The 13,821-nt window shown below is 34.1% G+C and overlaps 1 protein-coding gene across 1 annotated transcript; it reads right to left on the minus strand.

Annotated features, from left to right (window-relative positions):
- Nucleotides 1–496: 496 nt before the first annotated feature.
- LOC141560719 (N-acetyltransferase 8-like) lies at nt 497–1,516 on the minus strand. Its single transcript, XM_074299348.1, has one exon. The coding sequence runs from the start codon at nt 1,482–1,484 to the stop codon at nt 792–794; it is 693 nt and encodes a 230-aa protein (XP_074155449.1). The 5' UTR covers nt 1,485–1,516; the 3' UTR covers nt 497–791.
- Nucleotides 1,517–13,821: the final 12,305 nt, after the last annotated feature.

Below are 13,821 nucleotides of genomic sequence, written 5' to 3' on the forward strand. Positions count from 1 at the left end.
TAACTCCTAGTGAAATTATAATAAGGTAAATTTGAAATAGTGCTCATAAAGAAAGAATTTCAGACAGGCTAGGCACTTATTTTTTGTACCTCAAATCACACTCTATATTGTCATCTAATAAATAAATTCTGTGGGATGGAGTGCAGAGGACTGGAGGCAGAGTATTCACGAAAACTTCCGTGTCAATCTAGATTTAATTAAGCACATTACTAGAAATGATATGTTTAATACTAAGCTCTAGCAATTCCGGGGAATGGGGGAGGGAAAGGGTAGGACTGCTAATACAATTTAGAGTAGTTCAGAAAATTCAAGAAAGGCATTAAGTAGTTTTTGTTTTTTTAATCTTCTGGTCTTCTTTCCAGGTGTATTAGTACCCCCTAACCCCAAACCCATAACAATAACTTGAACATTTAACCAAAAAAAGGGGAAGAAAAAGGGGGTGGGGGTGGGAAGCATCAAACGCCCCGCAATATAATACACTTCATCATTTCTCTCCATTGCTGAGCCCCGTTATTTTACTGCTTCCAGAAACCTTAGAAATTACAAAGTACAATCCGGTCTCTTGTTACTGTATCCTCGGGCGCCGAAATGACTAGTTCAGGATGCAAATACACACGCACACAAATACATGCTCACCGCTCCCTGAAATCCCAAGGCTAGTTAATCCTAAATTCAATAATGTTTTGATCTGGGTCCCTCCTTGAGCAAAAGAGAAAGGGGTTCCAGATCTGCTCTTTCCTTTCCAGGAGACTCGGTCCTCCTGTACAAGGTCGTCCCCAGGCAGCAGCGCCTTAGTCCCCGGGGGCAAGGTCATAACGGTAGCGGGTGAGTGTGAAGTCCACCAGGCGTCCGTAGAAGCTAGGAAACGGCTGGGGCGTCTCGGGCCGGAAGCCAAGGCTGAGGTAAAGGCTCCGGGCTTCGCGCTGCAAGCGGTGTGTGACGAGGACCACGGCGCGACAGCCCTGCTCGCAGGCGAAGGCCAGCACAGCTCGTCCCAGGGCTTTGCCCACGCCCCGGCCTCGGTGGTCTCGGCGCACCACCATGCGTTTCAGCACCAGCACGCCGGAGGGGCCGTGGCCCTCCTCGGGCCGCGCGCCCACCATACCCACTACTTGGCCTCCGGCCTCAGCCACCCAGAAGCGAGCACCGCACTGCGGCGCGTACGCGTCCCCAATATCCTTCAGGTCCTGAGAAAGGCAGCGCCGGATGTACTGGGCCCAGACTTGGCCCAACACCAAGTGGCCGGCTGCCAGTAGCAGCGCCAAAACGAGCCCGGGCAACAGGAGGGATTGTGCGCTGGCCACCAAGAGCAGGAAGGTGCCGGTCAGGGTAAGCATCACCCACGGCTGCTGCAGTACGTGTGAGCACAGGGCCGGCCCGTACTCGCCCATCCCCGCGGCGAATAGCTCCCGCACCGCATCCGCATCCCCTGGCTGGAATTCCCGGAGTAAGAATCCCCCGGCTTCACCAAGCTCCCAGGCCATTGCAGTCTTTCGGAGTCGGAAGTGCACTCGAGCGCCCCCTTCCTTAAGTCTGGGCCACGGTCTCAGAGCCCCGCCCACTCTCTGGCTCAGGACTCCCAGCTAGTCTGGTGTTAGGGCTCTTACTTGCATCAGTCTTCTTGGGTTGAGATAGTCTCAAAACCTAATCTTTCCACAGTTAACTCCAGCATCTCATGGTTAAAAGCGGCCTAATGTAGTGGAAAGTACTCAGACTGTGGAAGGCTGATGAATTGTTTTCTAACACTGACTGTGTGATCTTGGACAGAATTTGTGCAAGAGAATTGAACTAGATTATCTCTGAAGGCTCTTAGCAGCCCTACATTTTATAAATTGTCCCAAATATTAAAGAAATGTACTTTTAGTTGATATTTATCAAGTGGGACTAAAAATAATATGAATAGAAAGCTTTTATAAAACCTTTAAGATTCGCAAAGGACTTTGCAAATATTTATCATTTTGTCCTCACATTAACCATTTTAGGATAGCAGCAAGTAAGACAAATAAGCAAAAGTCACAAATTGAAAGAAATTAAATGTTATTTAATCCAACCTTTCACTTAGTGCTAAAGATCTTTATAAATCAATCTCAACAGATGTTTATCTAGCATGTGTTGATAATTTCTATGATAGGGAACACATTACCAATTAAGGCAGTATCTTCCATTTTGTGGACATTTCTGATTGCTACACTTTTTTTATTTTTGTACAAAAATCTAACTCCCTTTAATGATAACTGGTTGATTCAGTTTGACTCTGTTATCTATGTGACTTCCCCTCCCACATTTAAATAACATTGGTAGGGTAATACCTTGGATTATCCTTCCCCAAGTTTAACATGTTTCTTTATGGAACCATTAAATTAAGTCTTTGTTAGGTGTTTATTCTGAACTTATTTAAGATTTTTTTTTTTTAATCCCTCAACAATCTACTTTCCTTCCACTGAACATTTTCTAGATTATTAATATCCATCTTAAAATAGTCCAGATATATAATGATTAGTGAAGTGTAACAGTAGAACATTCTTTCCTAGATTTACCCAAACATAGATAGCCTAGGATGTTTCTCCATTTGGAATACAACATATTACAATTATGATAAACTAAAATCTTGTCTTTTATTCACCTCACCTCACCAGTTATCAAATGTGCTCTCCATGTTCTACACAGAGAATCATAGATCTAAAGCTGACTCCAATAACTTGAATTTTCCACTGTTCTATGTTGCATTTGATATATCCAATTAGTTTCTTAAATCTAAGTGCAGGATGGATATATTTATTTGCCAGTTTTATAACACTGTTGTGAAACACAATTTAATCAATGTGGACAAACTACTAAAATTTAGTTTTTTTCAAAAAGAACTTTGACTCCAGTGAGAATTAGTTTTGTTTTGTTTTTCATTAACTACATGTACCTTATTATATCTTACTCTGATGAAAATATGGACAACCTCCCAGATGTTTTTTTTTAACTTCCTGTGACCCAAAGTCATCATATCAGATGCAAACTTCTCTCCATCTTACTCTATCCACTCCACGATTTCTCTGAACCTGCATTATTTTTAATCAATTAACAATTATTAATTAATAATAATTAATTAAATACTCAATCTGCTATTTTTACTGAAAAGACTGGTCATCCAATGAGTTTTCCTCCTCCTCCCTGCATTTCTCAGAAATTCTCAATTATTATTCAATGGTTTTTACTTCCCTTTACTTATAATAGATATATCATTATTCCTTAGTAAGATTATCTTCTCTATCTTAAGTCAACCATTCAATTTATACCCCATATAGTTAGATGAATTATAGCATAATTGATTTTACTATATTTAAAATTATAGTCATCTTTTCAACTGGGAATTTTGCTGCATAATTATAATTTACATACCATTGAATTCATCCCAATTTTCATCATACCATTCATGAGAAGTTTATTTACTAATAATTATGATAATTACTTAGCATTTCCTGCTTGACCACTAAAAGAGCTAAATACATCTTTGAATTTTCTGCATGTTGTCAATCCAGTACACTTCAAATTTAGTGGAAAATCTGGAAACAAAGTAATGAACCATAGTGTAGATCAGCTCAATTCCAGATTTAACTTCTATGCTTATTAACTTTGCAGGATAAAAATTAGTTATGTTATTATTAAGAATTGAAAGCATGACTCATAAATGGGCTATAGGTTCATTAGGTTGTTCCATCTTTTTTTTTATATTTATAAGTCAAGCATTCTCAGCTCCTTATCAAAAATACAGAAATAAACTTAGGCATTAACTGTTTCACCACATTTTTATTCTTAATAGTACTTTTTTTTTTCTTGCAATTGTATGTCAAAAAAGTGTTAACCCTTCATTTTTTACACTTACTAGTATTTACATGTTTACTGATTACATATAAAAATCGATTTCAACATTCATTTTTGTAAGATTTTGAATCCCCTATCCCTCCCTTTTTTTTTTTTTTTTTTTTTTTTTTGCTGTTGTTATAAAAGTAAAATTTATTACACTTGGCCAAGTTGTTGTTGTTTTTTTTTTTTTTTGTTTGTTTGTTTGTTTGTTTTTTGTTTTGTTTTTTTGTTTGGTGTTGTAGTTTTCAGGGAACACATATGGAATGTAGGGTGAATTTGAACTGGGAGAAAGGAAAAAAATACAAGCAAGTAACTTTGGGTTGTTCATTTCCTCATAAAAGGCATAGTAAAAGGCCATGGGAAGTACTTTTCAGGTCACTTTTTCAGTAAACAAAAACTTTCAAACTATTCTTTTGAGAAATACTAATAGAGGACGGTATTTTTTGGATCATTTAATCCAATTCCCTCACTTTATAGTTCAAATTTAAAACCAAAGATACTAAATAGCAAGTCCCAGATCACACAAATTATAAATGTAAAGAATGGCTTTCAGCTTAGTCTAATTTTTTTCACACATATTCAGAAGATTTAGGAATCATATATAGTCAGTGACCTATTGCAGAGTCAAAAGAATCTCTTCTTCAGTGTCTCTAACCACATCACTTTCTTGTATCTCTATTAACTCTAGCTCTACTAACTTTGTTACCTCTAGGATTGAATATAAATGTGTCTGTATCCTAAATAAAGTCATTCACAACCTAATTTCTAACATGCTAGGTTTCTTTTTTCTCTTCTTTTTTTTTTTTTTTTTTTCTCAATGGTATTTTGTTTTTCCAAGTACATGTAAAGACAGTTTTCAACATTAATTTTTATAAGACACCCCTCCAAAAGCTAATAAGCAATCTGATATAGACTAAATACATGCAGTCCTTTCAAACATATTTCTATATTTGTCATGTTATGAGTTGAGAGACAATGGAGAAATATTATAGACCTAACCAGATGGTTTATTAAGGTGGCAGTTGTAAGAGTGAGGGAAAATGGATGTATGTGAGAATTGTGAACTAAGATATGACAAGACTTATGCGAAATGAATGTAAGATAAATTGAGATGGGTTACAAGGTTTCAAGCCTTAGAGACTGGGAGGATGGTGATGCCTTCAACAACAATAGGGAAATTTAAAAGATGGGAAATTTTGTGGGGGAAAGTGATTTTTCTTTTAGGAATGTTGATTTTGAGATATCTATGACCCATCCTGTTATAGACGTTATAGATGTCATAAAAACAGTTGGAAAGAATAGAAATCAAGAGAAGCAAAGATTTAAGGCTAGATAAATAAAACCTAGACAATATGAAAGAATCTGTGAAAGAAACAAATAAATGAACAAATAAAAGCAACAGACATTTAAAGGATAGTAAGACATAATTAGGAGGTATGACATGAAGAAAGATCACCCAAAGGAAAATAAGAAAGACTAGTGAGATAAGCAAAAAATAAAAATGAAAGGCTTGAAATTATGCTGTCAAACAAAGCAGAAACAAATTTCACAATATTAAAAGAGATGTAAAAGAAATTATATAGGAAGGAACAATAGACAGCAATATCAAATAATTACTTTATGAGCAATATCAAAATTAATTTTATGGCTCCAAGTTAGTTTAATTATTTCAAGTGTTATAGCATATAAATTCATAATAAAATAATCAATTTATATAAAGTAATATGTGGAGAGTAACAAAAAAATGCCAGAATTCAAAATTCCTCTGAGTTTTATACATGCCTAACAAAAAAAGAAATTAAAAAACAAATTATGATCTTGAACAAATTCCTGGGTAAATTAATGCAAAAAAACCCTTCAAATTGAGAAAGATGTACTTAAATTTAGGTCAGCAAAGTACTTAAAGCTAAGCATATACTTAATATTTAGCATGGTGACGTAATGGTTACACAGCTCACTGTGTAATGGTGATGTAATTTTACTAAGGTATTTAAGGGAGTCTCAGAGACAGAAGGTTCTCTCAGCCACAGCTCTCAGCCATAGACACAAGAGAAGATGCCAGATTCCAGACCCCATCTCTGACCAGCCATGGGGCCCTCCTGCCTCCTTCACTCCTTCATTAAGACCAGGACTTGGACTGATGATTAGGTCCTTCAGAGAGCTAGTCCAGACTTTACAGAAAAAAAAGGAAAATAGAAAATTTGGGAAGAATTTTTGGAAGTATGTTCCAAGTATATTTAGATTTTGTTTACTATACATCTTTATTGGTAGTTCTGTACATAAATACAACCATTTTGGAAAGCAGTTTGAATTTTGCAAATTAGATGATTAGATATCTTTTCCTTTTTACTCAGAAATAAAATTTCTAGTTTTATGTCCTAAGGATGCCATTGGTAAGGAGAAATCCTTCCTCCCACACACATACATACATGCACAAATTTGTAGTTGTAGTAGTAGTTCTTTTTTTGTGGTAGCAAAGAATTAGAAACAAACCAGATTTCTAGTAGTTGGAAAATGGCTGACAGGTTATGGCATCTAAATGGAATAAAATCTTGTTGGGCTCTAGTAAATGAAAAATGTGATAAATTCATAGGAGGATGGAAAAACATAAGTAAAAAGATGAAGAGTGAAGTTGGGACATCAAAAAACAATATACATAATCATTAAAACAATGTAACAATATAAACTTTGAAGAACCACCAAAAGAATAAAAAAATGAAGATTTCAAAATTACAACAACAACAACAACAAAAAATGGAGGAAAGAGATAATCACGCCAACCTTCCCTTCTGCAGAATGAGAGATCCATAAATTTAGTACACAATTTCAGATTTTTTTTTTGATTCATTAATCAGTTTTTTTTTTTCCCCTTTCCTTTTAGGATGTAAAATATTCTTAATGGGATAGTTCTGTAGAAAGGGGAGAAATATTGGATGAATTGATGATGGCAAAACACATAAATGAAATCCTTAAAATAAAAGAGGTCATCAGCAGCACTGGGGAGAGCAGAGCAGCTTCTATTGAATAATGAAGCCAGAAGTCAAAGTGAGGAGGATTTAGAAAAGAATGAGAAGAGAGGAAGTGGAGGTATTGATTACAGAGAACATTTTCTAGGGGGTTAACTAAAAGAAGGAAGCAAATAGAAGATAATATTTATTGATTGTATCAAGCAAGAGGTTTTTTTTGGTTTGTTTTGTTTTTTAGTGTGGATGAAATGTAGGCATGTTTGTAGGTGGTAAAGAAATAATCAGCAGATACAGGATATTGAAGATTAGTGAAAAAGTGGAGATAATAATAATAATAATAATAATAATAATAATAATAATAATAATAATAATAATAATAATAAGTCCTTTAGAGAAAGCAGGATGGAATGGGAACATGCAGGGATTCATGCAGAGTGTTTTTATTTGAGAAGGAAAAGAATCATTTATTTGAGAAAGGAATAGGGCAGGAGGACATTTGATTGATATAAATGAGGAAGAGAGGAGGAAATAATAAGAAACTCTTTATGAAGAAATAAGGAATTCTTTTGCTTTTCAGTGCAGTATGAGGTAAAGTCTTCAGTTGAGAGACAGGAGACTAAATTCCATAGGAGGATTAAGAAGTAATAGAGAGTTTTAGAAAATTGATTGGAAAGATGTATAGTAAATCAGATGAATAGTGAATCAATTGAAGAGATTTAAGTTGCAGGGTCTTTCCCCTATTTAAACTTAAATCTAGATGAAAATACCAACTCATCTATTTGTCTTCTGAAATTCTTTATAATCTGGTACAAAGCTCATTAGACGTTATTTCTTTTCGGACACATTATGTTCCAGTACAATTGCTCTTTTCTCTTTTCCTCATCCACATCACTAATTGAATTAAGTCAAAATATTCAATTTCTTTTGAATTCTCTTATCTCTTTCTGTATCTTCAGACTTTTATTTTCCCCAGTTACATGCAAAACAACTTTTTTGTTGTTGTTTATACATGTACATTCTCTCTCTTTTTTTTTTTTTTTTAATATGTTTCCATATGAATCATGTTGGGAGAGAAAAAAAAAAAAAAGGACAAAAGGGAAAAGCCACAAGAGAAAAAAAAAAAGTGAACATAGCATGTGTTGATTTACACTCAGTATCCTAAGATCTGTTTCTGGATGTGGATGTTCCGGTTTACCCACATCCCCTCCAAAACTTGGCATTATTTTTTTCCTTTCATTTTAGCCAATCTAATAGGTGTGAGGTAATACCTCAGAGTTGTTTAGATTTGTATTTCTCTAATTAATAGTGAGTTAGAGCCTTTTTAAATGTGACTATGAATAGTTATAATTTCTTCATCTGCAAATTGTCTGTTCATATCTTTTGACATTTATCAACTGGAAAAGGGCATGTATTATTATAAATTTGAATCAGTTCTCTATATATTTTTTAAAAATGAGATCTTTATTAGTAACATTGTAAAAACTATTTCCGAGTTTTCTGCTTTTCTTCTAATCTTGGATGAAAAATTTGTTTGTGCAAAACCTTTTAAATTTAATGTAATCAAAGTTATCCATTTTGCATTTCATAATGTTCTCTAATTCTTCTTTGGCTATAAATTTCTTCCTTCTCTAAAGATCTGATAGATAAACTATCCCTTGATCTCCTGATTTACTTATATTGTCACACTTTACTCCTAAATCCTATACCCATTTTGAAATTATTTTGGCATGGATGTGAGATAAAAGTCTTTGATGAGTTTCTGACATTATTTTCCAGTTTTCCCACCAATTTTTGTTAAATGTTGAGTTTTTATGCAAGAAGTTAAAGTCTTTTGAGTTTATCAAACAATAAATTACTATAGTTGTTGATTATTGTATCATGTGTACCTAATGTATTTCATGGATCTACAACTTTATTTCTTAGCTAGCACCAGATAGTTTTGATGATTGCTGCTTTATAGTAAAATTTTAGGTCTGGTACTGCTAAGCCATTATCCCTTCTTTTTTTTTTTTTTTTTTTCTTTCCACTAGTTCCCTTGATGTTCTTTACCTTTTGTTTTTCCAGATGAATTTTGTTATTTTTTTTCTAGCTCTATTATTTTTTTTGGAAGTTTGATTGACATGGACTGAACATCTGGGCTAGTTTAGGTAGAATTGCCATTTTTATTTTATTAGCTCGACCTACCCATGAATATTTGATATTGTTTCCAATTAGATATGACTTTGTGTGAATATTTGATATTTTTTCCAATTAGATATGACTTTGTGTGGAAAGTGTTTTGAATTGTGTTCATACAGTTCATGACTTTGTCTTGGAAGACAGACTCTTACATATTTTATATTATCTGCAGTTATTGTAAATGGAATTTCTCTTTTTATGTCTTGCTGCTGGGCCTTGTTAGAAACATAGAGAAATGCTGATGATTTGTGTGGATTTATTTTATATTCTCCAACTTTGCTAAAACTGTTGTTTGGTAAGTTTTTGGATAATTCTTTTGGATTCTTTAACCACCATATCATCTGCAAAGAGTGATGGTTTGTCTTCCTGTTACCTATTCTAATTCCTTTATTTTTTTTTCTTATTGCTAGAGCCAACATTTCTAGTACAATATTGAACAATATTGGTGATAATGGGCATCCTCATTTCACTCTTGATTTTATTGGGAATGTATCTGTCTTTTCCCCATTACAAGTAATGTTTGCTGATGGTTTTAGACAGATGCTCTTTATTGTTTTAAGAAAAACTCCATTTATCATTATGCTTTCTAATGTTTTTAATGGGTTCTGTATTTTGTCCTAAAGTTTTTCTGTCTCTATTTAGATCATCATATGATTTTTGTTGTTTTTGTTACTGATATGGCTAACTATGTCAAATAGTTTTCTTGATATTCAATCATTTCTGAATTCCTGGTATAAATCCCACTGGGTCACAGTGTATTATCTTTCTGATAAATTGTTGTAATATTTTTGCTAATATTTTATTTTAAAATTTTGCATTGATATTCATTAAGGAGATTATCTGGTCTATAATTTTCTTTCTCTGTTTTGGCTCTTCCTGGTTTAGCTATCAGCACCATATTTATGGCATAGAAATTTAAGAGAACTCCCTCTTTCTCTATTTTTCCAAATAGATTACATAGTACCTAATTCTGGGGGGGAGGAGGATTGAGGTCTCCGATTACTATAGTTTAATCATCTATTTATTCCTGTAAGTGGCTTAGCTTCTCTAATAATTTAGATTCTGTATCACTTGTTGCATATATATTTAGCGTTGATACCCCCTTTTAACAAGTTATAGTTTTCTTATTTCTTAATTAGGATCTGTTTTTTTCTTTTGCTTTCTTTGAGATTAGAATTGATAACTCTTTTTCCCCCCTTTGTTTGAAGCATAATAAATTATTTTTTGGTCTTTTACCCTGACTGTATGTATCTCCCTGTTTTTTTGTAAACCACATTGTAAGGTTCTGTTTTTAATGCACAATGCTTTCTGCAGCCTTTTTATGGGAAAGTTCATTCCATTCACATTCACAATTATGATTATCAACTTTATATTACTCTCCATTTTATTTTCTCCCTTGTACATACAATTATTTTCTCTTTCCAGCTTGTTTCCTTAGTGTTTCCTTTCTGACCAACTCCCTCAACCACCCTTCCTTCTATCTCCCTTTCTCTTTGTCTTAGTGTTTTTATTCTCCCTTCAATGAAGCTCTCTCCTTTTTCTTTCCTCTTTCTTCTCCAACTTCCCTGTAGAATAATTTAATTTCTAAAGCCAATTGAATGAATGTTATTCCCTCTTTGAGCCCAAATTGATGAGATTAAGCTTCAGACATAGATCATTCCACCCTCCCTCTTTCCTTCTACTATAATAGGTCTTTTGTGTCTTTTCATGTGATCTCATTTATCTCATTTTGTCTCCACTTTGCTCTCCTCCCACTATAATCATTTCCCCCCCAGCCTTTTCTTTTCCTTTAATATCACATCAGAATAAATCTATACTGACACACTCTATCTATGTATACCTCCCACAACTGTCCTAATAAAAGATACAGTTCTCAAGAGTTACAAATATAATTTTCCCATCTAAGAATATAAATTACTTAACTTTGTAATAATATTTTCTATCTTTCCTGTTTAACTTTCTGTGCTTCTCTTGAGTCCTGTGTTTGTTGACCACATTTTCGGTTTAGTTCTGTTCTTTTTAATAGAAATGATTTAAAGTCCCCTATTCATTGAAGGTCCAGCTCCTCCCCTGATGCTCAGTCTTGCTGGGTAGTTAATTCTTAGTTATAATACCAGGTCTTTTGCATTCTAGAATATGGTTTGCTGAGACCTCTGATCCTTTGTTTCTTCTGGCAACCTGAAGTATTTTTTTCTTTTTTTTTTCCTCTAAAAATTATAGTTTGGGAGCTTTGCAACAATTTTTTTTTTTTTTTTTTTTTAAATGGGCTCTCTTTCCAAAGGTGATCTAAGAATTCTTTCAATGATTATTTTGCCCTCAGATTCCAGGATATTTGGTGATGTCTTAAAGATCCTGTTTCTTGTTTTGGTTGTGGCCTCCAGGTAGAGCAATAATTTTAAAATTGTTTCTTCTGGATCTGTTTTCTAGACCAGTTGTTTTCTAATAGGGCATTTTAGACTTCTATTTTTTCTTTCTTTTTTAGTTTGCTTTTAGTGATTCTTGATGCAAAGAATCATTAGCTTCCATTTGGCCAGTTCTAGTTTTTAATGTATAATTTTCTTCAGATACCTTTTGTATCTTCTTTTCCATTTGATAAATTCTAAGTTTCAAGTTATTTTTTATTTTTTGCATTTGGTCAATTGTATTTTTTAAGGAATTTTTTTTTCATTCAATTTCTGTCCTTCCTTTTCTCTTGCATACCTCTCATTTCATGTTCCATTTTTCTTCTACCTCTCTCATTTGATTTTTAAAATATTTTATGAATGCTTTCAAGAGGGCTCTTTGAATCTGAGACTAATTCATTTGACTTTTTAAGGTTTTACACATAGGCATTTTTGTCCTCTTCTGAGTAGGTGTTTTGGTCTTTCTTGCTATCATAGTAGCTTTCTAGTAGTTAAGATTCTTTTCTATTTCTCTTTTATTTTCTATCTTTTTTCTCTTTCTTTTTCCCTTTCCTTCTTCTCTTTATTTATTCCTTTCCTCCTTTTCTCTCCTTTTCCTGACTTTCTTTCTCTCCTCCACCTATATTTTGTGACTTTCTTCGAATTCTGCTCATGGGGATCAGGGGCTCAGTCTCAAGTTTCTTTTTTCTTTTTTTTTGCTGAGGCTATTGGGGTTAAGTGACACTTGTCCAGGGTAACACAATTAGGAAATTTTAAGTATCTGAGGCCAAATTTGAACTCAGATTCTCCTGATTTCAGGACCAGAGCTCTATCCACTGTGCCATCTAGCTGCCATCTAGTTTCTTCTGCAACTTTGTAACTTGGTTTTCAGCACAGAGACCTTTTGTGTTGTTGTCTTTCTCACAGCAAAGGTTAGCCCTACCTGTCCTGCTTGTAGGTTGCCCTGTTAGCCTCCTTGCTAATGAACCAAGATTGAAGGTCTCAGTTTTTGATATGCTGTGACTAAGAGCCTTTCTCTTGCTTTCCCCTACACAACATGAGCTGGGCTGAGCACTCTTTCACCTCAGTGAAACATACCTTTATTAAAGTCTTTCCAATCTATCTTGAACTGGAGAATTGTTTTATTCTGTTTCTTTGTAGGCTATGTTGTTCCAGACTCTTGTTTGAGGCTTAATTTCATATGGCTTCAAGGGAAATTGGAAAATATTGAGAAGCTTCCTGGCTTTACTCTGCCTTCTTAGTTCTGCTCCCAGGAGTCTTTTTTTTTTTTTTTTTTTTTTTTTTTTTTTTTTTTCTTTAAAGAAAATTCTTTATCATTATCCTATTTATGTTCACTGACATTGGACATCCTATTGGTACTTATTCTTCAATATGTTTCTACATTCCTATATTCTCTTGTTCAAGTATTTCTTCTATTTTCATGATATCTTCTGTAATTTATAGTTAATGTCTCTATAGTCTACTCTCTTATGACATGTATTTTAATTTTTCTTTCTGTTATCAAGCATTCTGTTTTTTCCATCCTACCTCTTCATAACAGTTTAAAGATTAATGGAAAATAAAGTCATTGCAACTATACAATATGTACTTTTAAAAAAATCAGTTCTTTCTTTAAAGGTGGGTAGCATGTAGTTGATCTGAGTATTTATTATACTCAAAATAACTGTCATTTGCAGTTGTTCTTAGAACAGTATTGCCATTTTTGTATAAAATGTTCTCTTGGTTCTGCTCATTTCACTTTTCATGATTTTGTTTAAGCCTTTACATTTTGAAAATAAAGTTTGTTTGTTTTTTTCCAGTCTTTTTCTTCAGACTCTTTATGACCCTATTTTTAGTTTTCTTGGCAAGGAAACTAGAGTGGTTTGCCTTTACCTCTTCTTCAACTCATTTTACAGGTGATAAACCTGAGTTAAACCAAGGTTAAGTGATTTTCCAAGGTCAAAAAGACAGCTAGACCTGAATTCAGGAAAATGAGTTTTTCTGACTTCAGACTCAGCACTTTATCTACAGCATCCCCTTATTGCCCTCAAATCAACACTTAATATAATTAATACACTGAGTTATTGATTATCATATCACCAATTTAGACACAAGATCAAATGGAAGAAAATATGTACATTTCAGCAACTGAGTTGTATCTGGACCAGCTCTCTGAAGGACCTCACAACACAGATTGTTACCACCCACTGACTTCTCAGGAAGGCTGAGAGTCTTTAGGGGAAATGAGGAACCACAGCAGACATTCTCTGCATGTTCCCTCTGGGTTAAAGAGTCTTATACCTGTCCCAGAATTCTCCACTCTCTGTGGCCCTCTTTACTGAGTAAGTGTGAAAAATCATTTTGGCAGAACTTCTATTGTGATAGCACAAAATTGTATGATACATGGCTATGTTGTCATAGTAACATTCTAAATTGACTAC

The sequence above is a fragment of the Sminthopsis crassicaudata genome, chromosome 3 (assembly GCF_048593235.1).
Source record: "Sminthopsis crassicaudata isolate SCR6 chromosome 3, ASM4859323v1, whole genome shotgun sequence".
NCBI classification, from domain to species: domain Eukaryota; kingdom Metazoa; phylum Chordata; class Mammalia; order Dasyuromorphia; family Dasyuridae; genus Sminthopsis; species Sminthopsis crassicaudata.